This window comes from Triticum urartu, chromosome 3A, assembly GCF_056163025.1.
Source record: "Triticum urartu cultivar PI428250 chromosome 3A, HENAU_Tu73, whole genome shotgun sequence".
NCBI lineage: Eukaryota > Viridiplantae > Streptophyta > Magnoliopsida > Poales > Poaceae > Triticum > Triticum urartu.
The window spans coordinates 209,053,863-209,076,395 of NC_141875.1; the positions used below are offsets into that span (position 1 = coordinate 209,053,863).

Here is a 22,533-nt window from a genome sequence, read left to right on the forward strand (position 1 = left end):
GTTAGCTCGCTCCAGGGATTATAACTCCAGCTCCGTCCGCTCCAGGAGCAGAGCGGAGCGAAGGGCCACCGAACGCGCCCTTAATTAAGACTTACCACGTGACACATGTGGTAAGCAATCCAAACTAATTGAAGATTTGATGATTTTTCTTGAAATTGTATTAACAAGATAATTATTTTCTCTCTACTTAGGTGAGGTCCGAAGGCATATCAGGTGATTAGAGCAAATGGTTCAGAGCACTCAAGAGACTTTCTGGAGGGGAGAAAAGAGCATCAGAAGATAAAGAAACAGAAACAACCAGTGCATAGAAGAATAATGCTAGAAGGTTAGTCTTGCAATGCTACAGAATACAGGTAGCTGAGGGCCGGGATTACATGTTCTACGGTGTGATGTGCACAAGCAACAAATAATAGTCGTGTTCAAAGCTTCTTTTTTGAGATAGGTCCCAGAAACATGCCTGTTAGGCAGTCTGGCTTCATTGGTCATAGTCGGCGGCACCGAAGAAGGCGTAGTCTGACTCGCCAGATGTTCCTAGCATAGGGATGTATTCAGATCCTCTCACATGAACACTGAAGCAAGCTGTATAACATATACATGCACAGCGTCAAAGTCAGCAGAAGTATAATTGCATCTGCCCTAATATGGATCCAACAATAACGAACATAAGATGATGATGATGATACCACAAATGCAAATCTAGGTATTCAGAGAAGGTGGATCTAAACTAAATCAGCACACCTACATAGAGAAACACTGCCAGGGGGGAAATCAACAAACACGGAGTGCCTCTAGTGCGATGTGTTTTAAAAACAGAAATACGCCGACAAAAAGTGACAGTAAGATAGGCAGGAGAATAACATCAACAGTATCGAAACAAAAGCAAAAGGATAATTGATGAAGTAGACGGCACAGCACACCTAAGCTATCCCCAGTACTTGTGAACCTGTTGTGCTTGAAATGTAATTCCACAAAATAGAAGCAAACGTCGAAATATTTGAATAAGCTAAATTATCAATTTTCAGCTATGCCAATTTTTTGTGCCAGATAGTTCAGAAAAAGTAAAAACTACAAAAGCTTCTAATCTAATCATTGCGGCAGAGAATCAAACCATTTAAACTAAGTGGATTACAATTATTATTTATAAACAGCGGAAACATCGTGTACTTGTTTGTCCTTCATATTCAATAAATTCAAAGTAAAACAGCTTTTTGGGAAAAGCTACTGTACCCGCAAGGATGTTTGCTTGAATTTAAGGTTGCATTTTGAAGAATTGTAAAAAAAAAATCAACTCTGAACATGTAGGTTCAAGGTTTACATACTTGTGCAAATGTACATTAAAATTTGTTGAGAATTTTTAAAGATGCACGTGTTGGTAAAAATCAACTCTGAACATGTAGGTTCAAGGTCTAAACACAAGCACCCACCTCTGAATGTACAAAATACACACCACCCTTTTTTGTTTAAAAATGTGAAACGTCCGAGTGCAAACCAACACGGGACTTTTCTAGAGGTACTGCAACAGACAACGACCTTTTGACAGACACAATTAAGGTCCCACTGAATGATTCTAGTTGACTAGCACATGGTACAACAAGAAAGTTCAGATGTGAACTTAAATAGCACGATTAAAACCAACCCTAGTTCAGGTTGGGTATACTTAAAAACACTATTAACCAAACAAATATATTACTCATGCTAGTTTGATCCTTGATAAACTTTAACATAATCATGGTGGTTCTTGTTGCATGTGTAGAACAAAATGATTTAAAGATGGGATACCTAGTGTCACCGTAGAAATAAAAGTACAGATAAATAAAGGAACACAAGATCAAACAAAAACATGTGATTTAAGAACGAAAATCACGCTTAATTAACTGCTAAATAATGTCTAAAGCAATAGCAGAATCATTAGTCCTTACAAACAAAGGCAGCAAAGGACTGCCAATTTCACAATATAACTTTGCAACTACCGGACAACACATTTTCAGTTGAGGAGAACCTTCTTAAAAGATAAGCTATTCTAGCAAAAGCAGAAAAAATCCTCTTTTTGTTAGCATATACTGGTGGTAACTGGCAAGTAAGAATCAACATTTAAGATCAGTTGGTGGTCTGGGAACTAAGGTGTGAGTGTGACAAGAGTCAAGGAGAACACACTAAATTATATAGCATTATGTACATGTGAAGATAGTACGCTCCAACCTTTTACCACGGTGTAACTGATATTTAATAATCTACAAATCCAGATTCTTAAGTGTCATATGTAGCTGATTATCTATCATAAATTTACGAACTTTCATGATTAATTTAATCAATAAATAGGTGACTACATTTGCGTAAATATACACCAGTTCATAGACAACATTTCTGCGCCTCTTGGCAACATCTATGGAAGCCGATATTTATATCGCCAATATGGTAGGTCTATTAAGTTTTTTTTTGTCATGATACATGAGTGAGATGCAATGCTGTGATCATGCTAGTATTTTGAGTTTGTATCATGTCTAGTTTATTTTATATGTTGTGCTAATGTTAATCGCTGCTTCTTCTGATTAAATTCACCACTGGAGTGCATAATTTCCTTGCATTTGAGCCCATGGATTGTGCAACAAGGTAAATTAGCTACAGTCAGCAAGCACGTCCAAGCCTAGTGTCAATATCTTTAGTTTTTATCCACTCTAAGCAGTATATAAGGCTAGCACCACATTGGTTGGACCCAAGCAATGGAATAACAAACAAGGGTTGTTTCCACCAAAATTCATGTAATTGTTCAATGGATTAACCCGTACTGAGACGAGTTTTTTCTTCAAACTAAACAATCCATAAATTCTGCTGCAATTTTCCCTCTTTCGCTGGCTATTCCAGTTCTAGTCCTCCCCCAATCGGTGACTCCATCATCACCATATGTCTCCGAACAAAAGGTTTAGATCATTCATGTACTTAGCATACGTTGCACAAATGAAGAATCATCGGAAAGTTCAATACTGTTGGGCATGAAAGAAGTGATACCATTCTCAATTTTCACTACACTTTGAAGCATAACCTCCATTTTCTTCTTCATCTCATTATTGTCATCCATCAGTGGCACAAGAAGGGTCAGTTCCCTATAAATGTCACGTACAAATGCACATATATTTTTAGCATATTCAACTTCCCCATCAGATATACGTCCAATTGCAAGCCTCATTAGCTCTCCTGACAAATCAGCAACCTAAGACATTGGCAGCACAGAAATAGCATTAACTTCCAGCAAGTACAGAAAAGGGAAAATGATCATAAATAATTTATAAATGTATCAGTATATTTACCCCTAAAAGATAGTCAAGCACATTTATCTGCAAGGGCTCAATGGATTCATCACTTAGAGCAAGCAAAGAATCATTAATTTCAGCTAGACCCAATAAAGTGCCAGTCTTGCAAAATCTACAAAATGTTGCGGCCTCAATATATTCTTGTACCTGCAGCATTCATGAAAAACATGTTGGATTTCTGGCAAAACAAATGTAGAAGGACGACATTGATACTAACACCAGGGGTATAGGCTCTTCTGAGCTTCCAGAAGTCGGTTCCTTGTAGTTCTTTTACTAATTTGCCAATGTACTGGTTAACCACAGCAGCAAGGTCATTTTCCGCCTTTGAAAGAACTTCCTCCCTGTTATTTTTGCTGATCCTGGAGAAGAAAAATAGTATAAGAATAAATGTGAACTGTCACACATTGGAAATTGAAGATGATTTGCAGATGTAAGTTTGATCAATTCCAAGAGCCGTTTATAATTTCAGACCTCATGCTACATGATGGACATGATTTTTAAGCTAAAATCCTGCTTCTATCATCACATCTGATTTGGAGGAAACAAATACTTCGAACCACTTAACTCATGCAGAATTCCTGATTGTCTGTGCAACTACCCACTGGCTTGGGTATGTTCGGCAAAAGTCAGCATGACGAGTTTACACTAAGCCAAACATAATTTCATTGTAAAATAAGGCATTTCCACATCCCACATTTTAAACGTCACACAGCATACTAATTCATAAAAGATCAAGGTTAAGAAGTAAGAGTGCTCCAAGTTATTCTGAGAACCGCAATCAGTTTCTTCCTTTTTCAAAAATAAATAGATAAATCATGATACATCTAGCACAACTTTTGATGCTCAGATGAAGCAGGTCATCAGCACTCTGTATCAATTACCTGTGGACCTGAAAGATGACCTTTTTGCTGTTCATTGTCACATCCCGACTTGCTTTCACAAGCCTTTCCCTTTTATCATTCTACAATGATAGAGAACAGTGATAAGATAATATGAAAGCACTGATACTCGGTAATTACCTAATAACCTAAGGGAGTAAAAAAAAAACATCCTACTGTGACAACATGCCTGCTTTCAGTTTGTGAAATGGAAGAACAAATTCTAATGGAAAAAACAGATCTAATGGTGAGTGTTGATTGTGCACATTTAACCCAAGAGGAAAAACTTCTAGAATATAGTTCAGGGAACCCTGAAGAGACAGAATGCTAAAGTAGTAGATAATTTCATGCAATGAACTCAGATACAGAAAATGAAATCTGACAGATGTTGCAGCTTTGCCATGCTATTATAGATATCCACGTGCAAATGTATAATGACAAAGACAAACCTCCGCCTTAATCTGAAAACAAAGATGCTAAGAAGTCTAGCTTCAACCAGGAGAGAGGAACGGAAATATCTTTCCCATCAACTGGGTGTTAGTCCTGAGGTACTGACCATGGGCGTCAGCCGAGCTGGGAGACGTAAAGGCCAGACTGAAAAGGCGTCAAGCGCTGGAGCGTAATTCAAATGGTAGAGTTGGGCTGGTTAGCGTCTGTGTAATGGGCCGTGCGGGCCGGGTGTGAGTTGTAATAGACACGTCTGGATCAGGTACAGGTCAAAGTCAACCTCTCCTGTGATACGTTGGGGAAGGTTCAACAGGAGCAGGCGCATGCCGCGCAGTTTGGGAAGCAGCCGGTCATGGCTGGCAGTGGTGAGAGTTCTTCTCCCACAGCATCTGATGTGTCCGATGGGATCCTTGGGGCAGCACCAGGAGTTGCTGCTCGTCCGCTGCAGTGTTTTCCTCAGGTACATGTCAATTTGCCCGCTGTCGATCATACTGTTCCTCTAGCTACGGATGAACCTGCTGAGAAGCGCTCCTGGATGCCTAAGATGGATTTTCCTCGCTTTGATGGTATGGATGTAAGGATTTGGATCGATAAGTGTGAAGCATTCTTCCAGTTGTATCAATATCCCTGATAATTTCAAAGTTACTTCTGCCTGACTGTATCTGTCAGATAAATCTGCACACTGGTATCAGGCATTCAAAAAGCACAGTGCCTTTCACACTTCGGAGCAGTTTTGTGAGGCTATTTTACAGGAGTTTCATGTGAATATTCATAGAGAGAGGATGAAAGCACTGATGGTACTCAAGCAGTTGGATACAGTGGAAGAGTACAAGGTTCAGTTCCAGCAGTTAGTGTGCAATATAAGGTTGTATGAGCCCACAATTAATGATACTTTTCTGGTTGCTAGATTTGTCATGGGACTGAAGGAAGAGCTGAGATCAGTGGTAGACTCCAACTTCCACCCAATGTTCAGGTGGCATCCATGTATGATACAGTTCAGGAAGGGCTGTTGGCTCAACAGAAATCATACAAGTCTAGTTATCAGAAGAATACATCTACTAGAACTGACACCAGACCAAATTTTGCTCCTGGAGAATTGCGGAAAGCCAAACAGTTAAAGGAATATAGACGTGCTAATGGTCTGCGTTACAGTTGTGGAGAAACATATATGCATGGGCATGCATGCAAGCAGGTTCCTGCTCCTACAGCTCAACTTAAGGCAGCTGAAGTGATTGATCCTCATGAGATAATATGTCTTAGATGCTTTAGTGGACAATTTTCAGGAAGAGTGTGCTACTATCTCTGTGACAGCTTTGTCTGGAGCTTCACATCCTAAAACTATTCAACTCAGGGCTCTCATGGGAAATCAAGTGGTACTGGTGCTCATTGATTCAGGCAGTACACACCTTTGTGGATCAGGCCCTGTTGAGCAGAGTGCCAGTTACTGCAGAAAAACTGACTCAGCCCTTGCAAGTTAAAGTGGCCAATAGAGACTTGGTGGCATACACTGAATTTGTGCCCAACTTAACCTGGTGGATTCAGGGCCATAATTTCACAAGCTCCACGAAAGTGTTACCACTGCCAGGAGATGACATTATTTTAGGGATGCACTAGCTGGAACAGTGGGGTGTAATGCAATGTCATTGGGCTGAGAAGTGGACTCAGTTTGTGTATCAGAGAAAAGAAGTGAAGTTACAAGAGATCTTACCTGCCAAGCAAGAGTCTATCCAAGAAATTTCTATGGACCAGCTGCTGAAACGGGAGAAGGCTAATGACATCTGGGCCACAGCTGTGTTACAACCCATTACTGCTACTCCAGGTGCTCAAGTCCCAACTGAAGTACAGCAAGTGTTGAGCTCGAGCTCCGTGGGTTCGCCAGAAGATTCAGAGCGGTCTGGATCGCCTGTCGCCCTGTCGGGGCAAAGCGGCGCCTCGCCCACCCCTGGTCCCACGGCGGGCCCAGGAACCCCAGCTGCCCAGTCCTCGCTGCCCTCCGGCCCCACTCTTGGGTTTCTGGCGGGAGGGGACACACCGGTTGCCGCCCCATCTGCTCTCACGTACGCGCCCGAGGCCACCCCCCATGTTGGGCCAAGTGGGGATGGGCCACCCGATGCTGAGGCCGCATCTCCACCACTGCTGCAACCGAGGGCCACCGCCGGGGCCCAGGGACTGATCTCAATTCTGCAGCGGCCCGGGGAATCCGTCACGCCCGCGCCTGGCCTCGGGCCTCGATCCCCGGCTTCTGGACGGTTTGCATCGCCGCCTATCACGATGCGTCGATCGCGCTGCCGGGCGACTCTGCAGCAGCAGGCTTGGACGCTCGGCGAGTTCCTCGCCGCAGCCACGAAACACATCAGTGCGTCCTTGCCGACCCCAGGGAAGCGGCCACGCCGCCCTCTCAACTTTGCCCCACGCCGAGGCCGCTCCGCGGCCGTCGCCACACCCGTGGCAGCGCCACCGACGGCAGAAAGGAGGGCTCATGTGCAGATCCTACGCACCCTGGGGATAGTTGGCACCAACCAGAAGATCACTGCCATCGAGATGAAAGCCTACGACGACATGTTCGCAGCGCCAATCCCCCTGTTGGTGCTCAAGGCCATCGCCGCCCTGGTTGATCGGGAGATCCCAGCGTGCATCGTCTCCCCCACGCGCGAGGCCATTGCCTGCGAGAGCTAGGCCCGCCAGCACCCTCCTCGTCGACCCCTTGTCCATGGATCACAGAATAAAGATTGCAGTTTGGAATGTTCGAGGGCTTAACTCGCGCGCCCGGCGTCGTGCCATACGATCTCTGCTGGACACCACCGGCGCCGCCATTGTATGCCTACAAGAAACTAAGATGGCTTTGATCTACTCGCCCATCGTGCTTGACATCCTCGGTTCCGAGTTCGATGACTACGCTTACCTCCCGGCTGTTGGCACGCGAGGCGGCATCCTCATCGCTTGGAAGAGCAGAGTCGTCTCGATCTCCGACCCCCTGCTGACCCAGAACGCGCTCACGGCCAAGGTGACCGTGGCCTCCGGGACACCGTGGTGGCTTACGACGGTCTACGGCCCCCAGGAAGACGCTGATAAGATCCTGTTCCTCCAGGAGCTGCGCGACATACGTGCGGCATGCCCCGGCCCATGGATGCTCTGTGGCGATTTCAACCTCATTCTCCGGGACGAGGACAAAAACATGGGTGGCCTGCACCGACGCATGATGGGAAGGTTTCGCCGCGTCATCAACGACCTCGCCTTAAAGGAGGTCTATCTCAATGGGCGCCGCTTCACGTGGTCGAACGAGCAGTCGCCGCCCACGCTGGTGCACCTGGACCGCGTCCTCTGCACCTCGGATTGGGAAGATGCGCACGGCGAGTGCCACCTCCGATGTCTCGCTTCGGTCGTGTCAGACCACTGTCCATTGCTGCTGGATTGCTCCCCCATGCCGACGGCTCGCAAGCGCTTCCACTTCGAGGACTATTGGCTTCGGCTGGACGGCTTCCACGACACCGTTGCCACGGCCTGGAGCTCGGTGCACGACGACGACCCCTTCCGGAGGCTGGTCAAGCGCCTTCAGGCCACTGCCCACCGCCTATCCAGCTGGAGCACCAAGTCCAGGGGCAACATCCGGGAGAAGCTTGTCATCTCCCGCGAGCTGATCCTATGCTTTGACAAGGCGCGTGAGGACCGGGCACTCTCGCCTCCGGAGGAGTGGCTTCGCAAGCAGCTTAAGGTCACCTACCTGGGCATGGCTTCCATGGAGCGCACGATCGCCAGGCAGCGAGCCCGCATCGCGACTCTCAAGGACGGCGACGCCAACACGAGTTTTTTCCACAGGCAATGCTCCTTCCGACGGCAAAAGAATCGCATTCACAGTCTTGTCGTCGACGGCCAGGTGCTCACCGATCATGAGATGGCCAGCGTGGCGTTCACGCATTTTGATGGCTTGCTGGGCACTGCCGTGGACCAAGAACACACGCTTGATCTCTCCCAACTCATTATACCCAGCGACCTCACATGCATCGACGAGCCCTTCAGCCAGGAGGAGATATGGGAGGCCGTCAAGTGCATGCCGACGCGAAAAGCGCCCGGGCCGGACGGCTTCACCGCGGAATTTCTGCGTGCTTGCTGGAGCATCATACGGCACGACATTTGGAGCGTGTTCGAGCTGTTGTACACGCTGCGCGGGCGCGGGTTTAGCAGGCTCAACCAAGCGCTGCTTACCCTGCTGCCCAAGCGCGCGGACGCTCAGCAGCCCGGAGACTACCGGCCGATCTGCTTGATCCACATAGTGGCCAAGATCTTCGCGAAGGTCCTCTCACTGCGTCTCGCCCCCAAGCTCGACAGCCTCCTCAGCCGCAACCAGAACACGTTCATTGCCGGACGTACTCTTCACGACAACTTCACACTTGTCCGGCAATCCCTCAAGATGCTGCACCAACTTGGCGCGCCCAAGATCATGCTCAAGCTCGACCTCACTCGTGCCTTTGACTCCATATCCTGGCCCTTCCTCTTTGAGGTGTTGCGCCAATATGGGTTTGGGGACCGATTCAGAGAATGGCTGGCCATCCTGCTATCCTCGGCAAGCACTCGGGTCATGCTCAACGGAGACCCCGGCCCGCCGATCTGGCACCGCCGCGGGCTGAGGCAAGGCGACTCCACCTCCCCACAGCTCTTCGTGTTGGCGGTGGACACTCTTGGAAGGCTGATGCGCCACGCCCTACAGTCTGGCATCCTCCAGCAGCTACACCCCCGTCGTGCCATTCCGGTGATCTCTCTCTACGCCGACGATGTGATGCTCTTCTGCCATGCCACTCTTGAGGAGGTATCCGCTGTCAAAGGCATCCTGGACATGTTCGGCACGGCATCGGGGCTACGGGTGAACTACGCCAAGAGCTCGGTCACGATCATACATGGCGACAACTCCGCCGAGGGGGTGGTGGAGCTGCTTGGGTGCCCCGTCGCGACCTTGCCGGTCACCTACCTAGGCATCCCGCTCACCACCCGCCGCCCCTCTGCGGCTCAGCTGCAGCCCCTCGTCGACGCGGTGGCGGGCCGGCTCCCCTCGTGGAAGGCTTGGCTGATGAACAAAGCTGGACGACTTGCGCTTGTCAAGTCGGTACTCAACGCCATACCTATCCACCAACTCCTCGTGCTCGCGCCCCCAAAGAAAACCTTAAAGCAGCTCGAGAAGATCCAGCGCGGGTTCCTATGGGCCGGCCGTGTGGATGCTCTCGGTGGTCACTGCCATGTGAATTGGCGCCGGGTTTGCCGACCACTTGAGTATGGTGGGCTGGGCGTCCGGGGCCTGGAGCGCACTGGACTCTCACTACGGTTCCGCTGGCTATGGCTAGCACGCACGGACACGGACAAAGCATGGCAAGGGCTGGACCTGCAATTCACTTCGGAGGAGCGCGCGCTCTTTTACGCCTCGACGACCATGGCCCTCGGAGATGGAAGGACCGCACTTTTCTGGGCAGATCGCTGGCTTGGCGGCCAGGGCGTCCGTGAGCTCGTGCCCATGCTCTTTCAGTGCATCCCCAAGCAGCGCCGGAAGACGAGAACGGTGGCGGAGGCCATGGCCAACAACCTATGGGCATGTGACATCCAAGGTCTGCTAGGCCTTCTGAGATCGGTCAGTACCTCAAGCTTTGGCACTTGGTGCAGCACATCCAGCTGTCCAACGTGCCGGACAAGCTACTTTGGAGCTGGACCACTAGTGGCACATACACGGCCCAGTCATGCTACCGGGCAACATTCCATGGAGCGAGGGGCTGCCACTCTTGGAAGCTCATTTGGAGGACCTGGGCGCCGCCTAGAGTGAAGTTCTTCCATTGGCTGGCCTGCCAAGACCGCTGCTGGACTGTCGAGCGACTCGCGCGCCGCGGCCTGCAGCATCACCCGCGATGCCTGCTGTGTGACCAGGAACCGGAGACGATCAGACACTTGATGCTCACATGCCCATTCACCAGGCAGACATGGCACGAAGTCCTGTCTTGGCTGCGCTTGCCGGCGCCGACACCCGAGCACGATGATTCGCTTATGGACTGGTGGCTGCGTGCGAAGGAGTTCACACCGCCCACTCTACGCAAGGCGCTGAAATCCGCAGCGCTCTTGGTGCCGTGGATGATCTGGAAGCATAGGAATGCGTGCATTTTTGACCATGTTAGCCCCTCGCTCAATGAGCTTCTAGACACGATCAAGGACGAGGCCCGATGTTGGGCAAAGGCCGGAGCTCAAGGGCTCAGGGTCGTTTTGCCATCATCTTGGGATGTCCACTGAGCCCATGGCGGCTGTGAAAATGCCTCCTAGGAGGATGTAAATTCCCTATCTTTCCAATGCAATGAAACGCAAAAGCTATTTGCGTTTTCTTGAAAAAGTGTTGAAGACTAACAAAGCAGTGTTTATTGATCCCAAGACCCTGCGTCCCCATAGAGAGTTTGACCGTGCCATTCACCTTGTTCCTAATGCCAACCGCCTTATAGATACTTTCCTTTGCGGAAAGATGAAATTGAGAGACAGGTCGCTGAAATGCTTTTTTTTCGAGAAAACGCAAAAAGCCTTTGCGCTTCATTTCATTGAAAAGATGGAAGACCTCCTAGGAGGTGAGTTACATGGTTCTGTGACCGGTCAGTGGACGTCCCAGGTTGTGGGCAGAACAACCCGCGGCCCCTGGGCGCCTGCTTTTGCCCAACACCGGGCCTCCTCTTTGATCCTATCCACTAGTGTTTCGATAGATGGTGAAGCATTGTCGAAAACGCATGCATTCCTGTGCTTCCATATCATCCAGGGGACGAGCAATGTGATGGACTTGAGGGCCTTGCGATGTGCCGGTGGTGTGGCCACCCTTGCGCGCAGCCACCACTCCATGAAATTGGGTTCTTGATGGGGCGGCTGGGCCGGCAACCGAAGCCGGTCAAGGATGGTATGCCATGTCTGGCGAGCAAAGCGACAGGCCAGGAGCAGGTGTTGTAGTGATTCCACGGCCTGGTCGCAAAGGAGGCATCTGGGGTGATGATCCAGCCCGCGCCTGGCGAGCCTTTCGGCTGTCCAGCAGCGATCCTGGGCTGCCAACCAGTGAAAGAACTTTACCCTTGGTGGATCCCAACTTTTCCATATCAACTTCCATGAGGGGCATCGTGTAGAACCCTGGAAGCTGGCCGCATAGCAAGATTGCGCCGAGTAGCATCCGTTGGCCGTCCACCTCCAGAGCAAGCGGTCCGGCTCGTTCGAGAGAGTGATGTGGCTCACGGCTTGCCAAAGGAGCAAGTATTGGCCGATCTCGTGCAGCCCCAGCGTCCCCTGTATATCGCGCGCCCAGGTGTTGTTGGCGAGTCCATCAGCGACCGTCCTTGATTTGTGTCGCTGTTTGGGGATGCATTGGTAGAGCAGTGGGGTGAGATCAAGGACGGACTGCCCATTGACCCAGCGATCCTCCCAGAACAACGTGGTGAGACCATTGCCGATGCTCATAGTGGTGGAGGCGAAGAACATCGCTCGCTCCTCATGTGTGAACTGTAGGTCAAGACCTTGCCAAGCGCGGTCAAGGTCCACGCGGGCGAGCCACATCCATCGCATGCGCGACGCAAGTCCAGCGCGCTCCAGGTCGCGGACCCCTAACCCGCCGTACTCAATGGGTCTGCACACATGGCGCCAATTGACGTGGCAGTGGCCGCCATTGGCGATGGCGCGTCCAGCCCAAAGGAAACCCCTCAGGATGTTCTCTAGCTGCTTCAGCGTTTTCTTGGGCGAGGAGAACGCAAGCAACTGGTGTACGGGGATCGCGCATAGGACAGACTTGACCAGGGCGAGCCGCCCCGCCTTGTTCATGAGCCACGCCTTCCAAGTCGGAGGTCTGGCAGCCACCGAGTCGACGAGGGGGTGTAGCTGGGTGGCAGTGGGCCGGCGTGTCGTCAGCGGGATGCCGAGGTAAGTTATGGGGAGCTGCGCTACCGAACACCCGAGCTGAGCGGTCGCCTCATCGGCCAGCAGGTCGCCATGCAGGGTAGTGGCCGAGCTCTTGGTGTAGTTGACCATTAGCCCGCTCGCCTTGCCGAATAGGGCTAGGATTCCCTTGACGACGGCAACATCCTCCGGCGTGGCGTGGCAGAAAAGCATCACATCATCCGCGTAGAGAGAGATCGCCCTGTCGTAGGCCACCTCGGTGCCATATTGGGGGGCTGGGTTCTCCATTCAGCAGGACGCGAGTGCTCGTCGTCGAAAGCAGGATCGCAAGCCACTCCAGAAATCTGTCTCCGAACCCATATTGTCGCCAAGACCTCAAAGAGGAATGGCCAAGATATGGAGTCGAAGGCGCGCGTTAAGTCGAGCTTCAGCATGATCCGTGGGGCCCCGAGCTGATGTAGCATCCGTAGGGATTGCTTGATGAGGACGAAGTTGTCGTCAAGGCTCCGGCCCTGGATGAATGCGTTTTGGTTCCGGCTGACTAGGGCATCCGGCCTGGAAGCGAGGCGCAGCAAGAGGACCTTGGCGAAGATTTTGGCCACAAGATGTATCAAGCAAATCGGTCAGTAGTCGCTTAGCTGCTGGGCGTCAGCTCGCTTGGGGAGCAAGGTCACCAAGGCTTGGTTCAGCTTGTGGAAGCCGCGTCCTCTCATCTCGAACAGCTGCCGGAAGACGTCCATGAAGTCTTGTCGCACGATGGTCCAGCAGGCCCGCATGAATTCAGCGGTGAACCCATCAGGCCCTGGCGCCTTGCGGGCGGGGAGGTGTTTGATCGCCTCCCAAACCTCCTCCATGGTGAATGGCGCATCCAGGCTAGAAAGGTCGCGTGGCTCGATGAGCTGATCCAGCTCTAGCGTGAGTTCCCGGTCAGCAGTCGAGCCAAGGATCCTGTCGAAGTGCTCGAATGCAGCCCGCACCATCATGTCCTGGTCGGTGAGTACGTGCCCATCCACGGCAAGGTTGTATATTCGATTCTTCTGTCGGCGGAAGGAGCATTGCTGATGGAAGAAACCGGCATTGGTGTCGCCCTCCTTGAGCATGGCAATGCGCGCGCTGTCTGGCAATAGTGCACTCCATGGACGCAAGGCCGAGGTATGTGATCTTTAGGTGCTTCCTCAGCCAGTCTTCTGGCGGGGATACAGCACGGTCCTCCTAAGCCTTGTCGAAGCGTGATATGAGCTCGCGAGAGATGGCCATTCGGTCGCGAATGTTGCCGGTCGACTTGGCGCTCCAGCTGGTGAGTCGACGGGCTGTGGCTTGGAGGCGAAGCATCAGGCGATGGAAGGGATCCGGGTCATAAGCCGAGCCCCAAGCCGCAGCCACCGTGTCATGGAATCCATCGAGCCTAAGCCAGAAATCCTCAAAATGGAAACGCATGTGCGACGCGGGCATGGGTGCGCAATCCAACAACAATGGGCAATGGTCCGAGACGACGGACGCAAGGCAGCGGAGATGGCACTCGTCGTGTGCGTCTTCCCAGTCCGAGATGCAGAGCACGCGGTCCAGATGCACCAGGGTAGGCGGGGACTGCTCGTTGGACCATGTAAAGCGGCACCCGTTGAGGTAGATTTCCTTCAAAGCGAGGTCGTTGACAAGGCGGCGAAACCTGCCCATCATTCGCCTGTTCAGGTTACCATTGCTCTTGTCCTCAGGGCTACTGTCGGCGTCCTGGGAACGGGGGTACCCAGACTTGCCTGCCTGCAGCCCACGGCGTGGCTCCACCAGCGGCCTGGTATGGCCCATCATTTGCAACAACAACTCAAGACCCTCGCAAGGGGCCAAGCCTCGCGAGGCGGACGACGCCAAGACCTCCCTGGGGGCAGCCTCACTAGGCTGGCTCCCGAGGAGCGGGGATATCTATGCAAGGGGCACCTCGCGAGGTTCACGTGACGTGAGCCATGACGACCAAGGCCAGGCAGGCGCCAGCGGGCGCAGTGTACCAGTTTCCTCTTTGGTGCTAAAGAGGCAGGCGCAGGCGAGGAGTCCCGAGGCATCAGGCAAAGGTTTCCATATCGACGCAACGAGACCAAGGCCAGCAGGACGGCGGGACGAAAGTCACCGCGGAGCCCACAGCAGCGTCACCACCAGAGCCTTTGGCAGGCGAAGACCGCCTTTTGTCAGGATAGCTTGTACTAGTTGTCCCCCTTCAAACTTGGCCGTCGTTGGATCCCTTCCCGCCTAACATTTGGGAAGAGGACCAGGGCCTCTATAAATAGGGCTAGCCACCACCGTAGCAACGGACGGATCATTCAGACCATCCTCACACATACCAGCTCATCAAGCTCAAGAACACCTCTCCTCAGGAGGCAGTTCGTCCATTGTACTAGTTCATCCCTAGCCCTCAAGGCAATCCACCACCACACTGGAGTAGAGTATTACACCACAACGGTGGCCTTGACCAGTATAAACCTCTGTGTCTCGTGTTCCTTGGGTTCGTCGAGCTAGGCCGTGGGATTGTCAAGCGAGCGAACTAGAGAGGAGGAATATTTCGTGCGCACCCCTGTGTTTGAACCTCAAGGGTTAGCCGAAACCCACGATCCGACAGCGGAGGATAAGGTTGAAGTCGCCGCACGGCATCCATGGCCCTGGGTAGGCCGTGCGGATCTCCCGCAGCTCTTGCAGGAACGCGATTTTGTCCGTGTCGTCCTGAGGTCCATACACGACCGATAGCCACCAGGGCGTGCCCGTGGGCATGGTCACCGTGGCAGTAAGGGCATTCGTGGTGAACAGAGGGTTCGTGATAGACACAACCCTGCTCTTCCTTGCCAAAAGAATGCCATCTCTTGTGCCATTCGCCGGGAGATATGTGTAATCGTCGAATTTCGAGCCAAGTGTGTCGAGCACGACAGACGAGCAGAGCAATTCCATCTTTGTTTCCTGCAGACATACAATGGAAGCAGCAGTGGTGTCCAACAGCGAGCGGGCGGCAAAGCGCCGAGCACGTGCGTTCAGGCCACGCACATTCCACGCCGCTATCTTAAGGCCGTGATCCATGAACACCGGATCGACGGGCAAGATGATGTGCCTCTCCTAGGCTTCACATGCAACCTCGATGCGTGCCGGCGTGGTCGGCAGGTTGGTCAGGCACTCCGGGATCTCTCGATCGACCAGGGCGGCAATGGCCTTGAGTACAGCGAGTGGGATGGGCGTCGCAAACATGCCCTCGTAGGTTTGCATCTCGACAGATGTGATCTTCTGGTTTGTCCCGATGATCCCCAGGGTGCGCAAGATCTGCACGTGCGCGCGTCTTTCGGCCGCTGGGGGCGCCGCCGTCGGAAGGAAGTGGCCGCAGAGCGGCCACGGCGGGGGGCAAAGTTCAGGGGCCTACGCGGCCTCCTCCCGGGCGTAGGCAAGGCCGCGGTGATGTGCTTGGTTGCCGCGGCCAGGAATTCTCCCAGCTGGTCTAATAACACCTAGTTTAAGCCCTTTTGCCTCTCCTGTTCTATTGGTGAAGAAGAAGGATGGCACTTGGAGATTTTGTGTGGACTACAGAAAACTCAATTCTCTAACTATCAAAAGCAGATTTCCTATGCCAGTGATTGATGAGTTACTGGATGAATTATGAGGCACTAAGTGGTTTTCTAAGTTGGATCTTAGGTCAGGATATCATCAGATCAGAATGACAGAAGCAGATGAATTCAAAAACAGCACTTAAAACACATAATGGACAGCATCAGTTTAAAGTCATGCCTTTTGCCCGTGATTGATGAGTTACTGGATGAATTATGAGGCACTAAGTGGTTTTCTAAGTTGGATCTTAGGTCAGGATATCATCAGATCAGAATGACAGAAGCAGATGAATTCAAAACAGCACTTAAAACACAAATGGACAGCATCAGTTTAAAGTCATGCCTTTTGGGTTGTTTACTGCCCCAGCAACTTGCCAATGCTTTATGAATTTCATATTTGCAGGTCCCAACAGGAAGTATGTTTTGGTCTTCATGGATGATATATTAGTATACAGTGAAACTCTAGAAGAGCATTTGAAACATCTGCAATCAGTGTTTGATAAACTACAAGAGCATAAGCTGTTTGTGAAGGAAAGTAAATGCTCTTTTGCTCAACAGAGCATGGAGTATTTGGGCCACATTATTTCAGATGCTGGAGTTACTACTGATCCAACAAAGACTGCTGCCATGGTGGACTGGCCCACTCCCACAAGTGTCACTGAGTTAAGGGAATATTTAGGGCTCACTGGATATTACAGGATTTTTTTCCAGAATTATGGGTTACTGGCTAAACCACTGACAGCTCTTCTCAAGAAACAGGCCTTCCAGTGGATGGACACAGCCCAGAGAGTTTTTCAATTGTTGAAACAAGCAATGGCTACTAGTCCAGTTCTGGCATTACCAGATTTCAACAAATCCTTTACTGTGGAAACAGATGCTTGCAATACTGGTATTAGGGCTTGTGCTTACACAAGAGGGCCATCCCATAGCTTATTACCACAAGGCCTTGGGGGTTAACAGCCAAAAGGTTTCCATATATGAGAAGCAATTTCTAGCTATAATGATGGCCATTGACAGGAGGAGATCTTATCTGTATAGAGCTCCTTTTGTGATTAAAACTGATAACCAGAGTCTTTGCCACTTGGGAGATCAAAATTTGACTTCTGATTTGCAAAGGAAGGCTATGACAAAACTGGTTGGCTTACAGTTCTCTATACAGTACAAGAAAAGAGTGGAGAACACAGCAGCTGATGCTCTTTCCAGGGCGGCACGTTTGTTTTCAGTCCAGGCAATGTCCACTAGTAAACCTGTCTGGGCGCAAGAAATTTTGAATTCTTACACAGTAGATCCTGCTGCTCAAGTACTGCTTCAGAAATTGGCTTTGGATGCTAATCCCTGGATAACAGTTGCAAGAGGGGCTGATTAAACATGAGGATAAAATCTGAGTGGGGGCAAATGCTGGGCTTCAAACCAAGTTAATCCAGGCTTTTCATTCCACTACTATAGGGGGGGGGGCATTCAGGCATGCTACCAACATATCATAGAGTGAAACAACTGTTCAGCTGGTCTGGTCTGAAGAAAGATGTGGAAAACTTTGTGAAGCAGTGTAGCATTTGTCAACAAGCAAAGCATGAATTATGCAAAGTGCCAGGTCAGTTACAACCACTTTCTATACCTGATGGTCCTTGGCAAGCTACAAGTATGGATTTCATTGAGTTCTTGCCTAAATCAGAAGGATTTAATGCTATTTTAGTAGTGGTGAATCGTTTTTACTGAAGTCACTCATTTCTTGCGTCTGAAACACCTGTTCACTGCAGCTTCAGTGGCTAAAGTTTTTCTGAATAACATAGTCAAACTGCATGGTCTGCTTCAGTTCATCGTATCTGATTGTGACAAGATCTTCACCAGTGCTTTTTGGAAGGAACTGTTCAGAGTATGGGGCACTGAACTGCAAATGAGCACAACTTATCATCCTCAAACGGATGGACAAACTGAGAGAGTAAATCAATGTCTGAAGATGTATTTGCGTTGTGCAGTACCCGATTCACCAGCTAAGTGGGCCTCCTGGTTACCTCAGGCAGAACTTTGGTATAATACCACGCACCATTCTTCTCTGGGCTGTACTCCTTACAAAGCATTATATGGACATGACCCTAATGTGGACAAGTTGCATCGTCAGACAGTTTCGCTGAATGCTGATGTTCAGGCTTGGCTGTCATCCCATACTCAACACACAGCAGTTTTAAAGGAGCATTTGGCCAGGGCGCAGTGCAAATACAAGGGGAAATGGTATATTTGTGCCTGCAGTCAGTGGTAAATCGTCCCTGTCCTAAGCTGGCTATGAAGTTCTTTGGGACATTTAAGATCCTGTCGAAGATTAGTCAAGCTGCATACAAGTTGGAGCTACCCAGGGGCAGAGCACATACCTGACCACACTCCCGTTTTTGCTACACTGCCAGGGCCATTGGAACTATCTGTTCCTGGCCTCGCACCAGAAGAAATTTTGGATCGTCGTCTGGTGAAGAAGGGTAACGCGGCACACCAGCAGATTCTGGTGAAATGGACAACCATGCCCGCCTTAGCAGCCACTTGGGAGGATTACCACGTTCTCAAGGCGTGTTATCCAGAGGCACCAACTTGGGGGCAAGCTGGATCTTCAGGGGGGGGGGGGGGGGGGGGGGGGGGGGGTACTGTCAGTCCTGAGGTACTGACCATGGGCGTCAGCCAAGCTGGGAGACGGTAAAGGCAAGACAGAGAAGGCGTCAAGCCCTGGTGCGTAATTCAAATGGCGGAGTTGGGCTGGCTAGCGTCTGTGTAATGGACCGTGTGTGCAGGGTGTGAGTTGTAATGGACCTTGCACTATATAAGCAACGGTCAAGTCTCGGCATCGAAGAAATGAAATGACTCTGAACCTCTCATTCTATCTTCTTCTAGCTGCCTACCTCGTCTCTCCCCCTTCCCAAATCCGAATCCGCGCCGTAGTTGATCAATGTCGATCGCCGGCGAACCTTGCTGCGGCTAGGACGTGACACTGGGTCAAGACTGAGCATCGCCTACATCACACATTAGTGTAGTAGTTTTCTCGTAAAATATCAGGTTGGTTCAGGTTGAGCACAAATGATCTTGGCACTTGTTGAGTGTTCGGCTTGTTGTGCATTTTGCTGATATCTCTCTAACGTGAGTGACCTTGTAACTTGTTATCGAAGTGAGCGCCCATTGCCTGATTAGGGATCAGCACTAGGCAGATACAGCACAAGTTTCCTTGTAATTTCTCCGAACACCTAGCACGCATGAGAAGATCTTGGCAAGAGAGAAAAAGACGCGCGCTGACCTACACATAAAGCTCTAGACTACCCCTCTTCGAGCGCACTACACAGCAGAAAATAATCCCGGGCAGCGAAAGCATCACGCCCAGCCGCCACGTCAAACAGCGGCTTGATCCAGGGAGGGAGCGAAGCCAAGAGAAACGGTTAGCGCCTGCGCGTACATACCAGCGCGTTGAGGTACTCGGCGTGGCCCGTGAACTCGGCCTTCATCGCGGAGCACCCCGCCGAGGCCGGAGAAGCCGCCGCGTCCGTGGCCATTGTCCTGGACCTCTTGGTGGCCGGGCCGGCAGGAGACGCTGGAGAGAGCAGCAGACAGTGAGAACGCGGAGAGGGAGCGAGAGTGGGGATGAGGAGGGAGGGGGATTACGCGAAGAAGTAGTGGTGGGGCGAAGGGTTTTGCAGCCGGGTTGGGGCGCCGCCATGGTGGAGGGGAGAGGAGGCCGAAGCGAGGAGGGGAGGCCGCGCAGGTGGACGAGGCGGTGGCAGACGCGTAGGGGCACCATCTGGCTGGCCCGTCCCACGGTTTCGGCGCGGCTCTTCCGTGGCTGCCTCTTTTCATGTGTCTAGACCATTTTTTTTTACACACGACGTACGTTCATCCGGCCAACCAACATGTGGTTGTGGTTAAAAATAAAATCAAAAGGACAGCCAAAATGAGAGGGTTTTTCCCCTAGGTCTCGCGACTAGAGTTTTCCAGTCCTCCGGTAGCGCCGCCCGTGAGTTCCCCATCGCTGACGGGTTGATCCCGCAAGTCAGATTTTCTCCTTCCCCCGCATGTCTCCTGACCCCCTCAAGGTTGTCCCTGGGAGAGTCGGGTACGCGGAGTGGGGCTTTGGTTTTCAAACGCCGTCCACGGACCACCATGGCGGAGACTGGTTCGAGTAGTAGATCAAGAGATCGGAGGTCAGAGAAAGCAGCGAAGCTCCTGGAGAGGCTGAATCTTCAGGATGAGGAAATAGATGATCTAATGTGGGAAGATGACATTGATGTTGAAGAAATCAAGCCAAAGTGGCTAGCCCTAGGTCGGCTATTGACAACAAAAAGCTTTAGCCACTGCGCGTTAATTGCGGATATGAAAATAGCCTGGAACCCAGCGCTGCATGTGGTTTGGAGGAGGTGTTGACACCAGATTTTGGCACGGCCAAGAACTTAATTAAGATGGCCTCAAATAGAGAAGCGCTCAAAGTGAGAAAGTTCCATATCGTCAAAAGGTAAAACTTTCATATTTGGGCCATAGTCATCCGGTCTCATCTCTAAGGCCGAAGTTGTGTTCGAAGTACTCAGATTTTGTATTCAGAACACTATTCGGCTGATTATGCCCCCAAGATGGCCTCATATGGGAAAAGTTTCTACAAGAATTGTCTTCGTCTCGTCGAAACGATCGATTTTGATATAAGAAACGTCTAAATTGGAGTTCGTATGCAAAAGTTATAGCCAAAACGGTGTGCTGCAAAAGTCTGCCCCGGAAGTTCCGGGCAAAACTTCCGGGGAGGTTCCGGGCTAAACAGAAACTTTGCACGCGGTGCGCCCCGAAAACTGGAATTTTAACATTATTTGCAGATTTACGGGGCCGATTTCGACATCAAGATGACCTCGGATGAAAAAGTGATCAACTAAGGAATTTTTCTCCATTGCAAGATCTACAACTTCGCTTTTGGGACCGTCGCGATCCGAAGCCATATGCGACCTGCAGGAGCTGTGCAAGAGGGCTACTTTATGTAATTTTAGCCCGGAAGTTCCGGCCCTCGTGGTCCGAGTTAGGTTATCTTTTGATGTTTTGGACGGGATTTGAGTCCTTTTCTTGTACGGAAAGTCCAGCCGCCTCATATATATGTAAGAGGTGACGACCGATTGAATAACAACACACAATCGCAAAACACATCTACTTTTTACCTTAGTTTTACATCCCTCCTTTGTTCTTTCTTTCTCGTTTTTCGTGTTGAAGGGCAGCGATCCTCGAGGCTCTAGGGGCGGGCGAACCGGCCTAGGGCAGCCCATAGCCGCCGCACGTCCAGACGGGGTCCCTCCCGGGCGCGTGGGGTTTCGGGTCTTGAAAAGCACCCGCCGAATTGCTTGCGTACCGCGCTTCCGGACGGGTCTCCTTTGGCGTGAGCTGCGGTGCATCACCCTCGGCGTTGGAGGTACACGGTGACGTGTTCGTGTGAGAACACACTTTTTGGCGACTCCGCTGGGGACGAAAGATCAAGAATCATCATCAACCATGTCTAATCTCCCCAAGCCCTCAGAAGTTGACGCCGATAACATCATTAAGCCCGGTCTTGATGAACTATTGGATGAGCATCGCCAAGCCTACGAAGCACGCAAGAAGCAGCGTGAAGAGGTTTTTGAGGCGCTCAAGAAGAAGCGCGAGGAGGAGGATTTGGAAGCGTTTCTTTCAAGTTTCAAGAAGGACCGTCAAGGCAACATCACTCCGGCCGAAAATGTCAATTTTCCTTCCCTCATCGACGAACAAGATGTGATCACTGTGAGTAAAGTTTTTTCTCCAGAGCAAGTGGCTGTGATTGAAAGTCTTGTTAGTAAGGGTAATGTGATGGCATACAATTCTTTTGTGGCTAGTGCTAATGCTCAGAAAAATATGCCTCCATCATCTAATGGTACTGTCGGTATATCCGAAAACCCTAATACAATTTTACCTATTTCATCGGCACCACCTATGCAACAACAATATAATATGCCGTTGAATTTTTACCCTACACAAACCAACCAGCTTGTGGCTACACCTACATACCCTAATCCTATTATGAGTGTGCCCAATTCGGCGTCAACGCCGAATCACTTTGTCACACCACCCATAGGCGCAAGCATGTTTGGTCTTCCGCCGAATTATGGTTTGGCGCCCATCTCACAAGTTGCACCAATAGCTAGTACTCAGGTTGCTCCTATGTCATTGACACAAACATCTTCATCTACCTCGGATCCAATTTTAGCTAAATTAAGGGAGGATTTGCATAAGATGTTTCTAGAAACTTTCGGAAACGAGCCGAAAGTAAAGAGTCGTGTGTACCAAAAGCCTTATCCTGAACACTTCGATGCAATTTCTTACCCTCAAGGTTATAAGGTTCCTGATTTTGTTAAATTTAGTGGTGAGGGTACGAAAACGACTTGGGAACATGTGAGTCAGTATCTAGCACAGTTGGGTGAAGCGGGTTCCATAGAAGAG

General features: G+C 50.6%; 1 protein-coding gene across 2 annotated transcripts; it reads right to left on the reverse strand.

Annotated features, from left to right (window-relative positions):
• Positions 1-280: 280 nt before the first annotated feature.
• LOC125543636 (Translin family protein) lies at positions 281-19,908 on the reverse strand. 2 transcript variants are annotated; one of them, XM_087546818.1, is made up of 7 exons: positions 19,720-19,908; positions 19,518-19,648; positions 4,190-4,269; positions 3,526-3,667; positions 3,306-3,455; positions 3,007-3,208; positions 281-531 (listed from the first exon to the last, which is right to left on the reverse strand). In XM_087546818.1, exons 1-7 carry the CDS (start codon positions 19,853-19,855, stop codon positions 476-478), a joined length of 897 nt encoding a protein of 298 aa, XP_087402944.1. In that variant the 5' UTR covers positions 19,856-19,908; the 3' UTR covers positions 281-475. The 2 variants fall into 2 exon arrangements, with proteins under 2 accessions (XP_087402944.1, XP_048563005.1); XM_048707048.2 differs by having other exon boundaries at positions 281-579.
• Between the last annotated feature and the right edge of the window lie 2,625 nt (positions 19,909-22,533).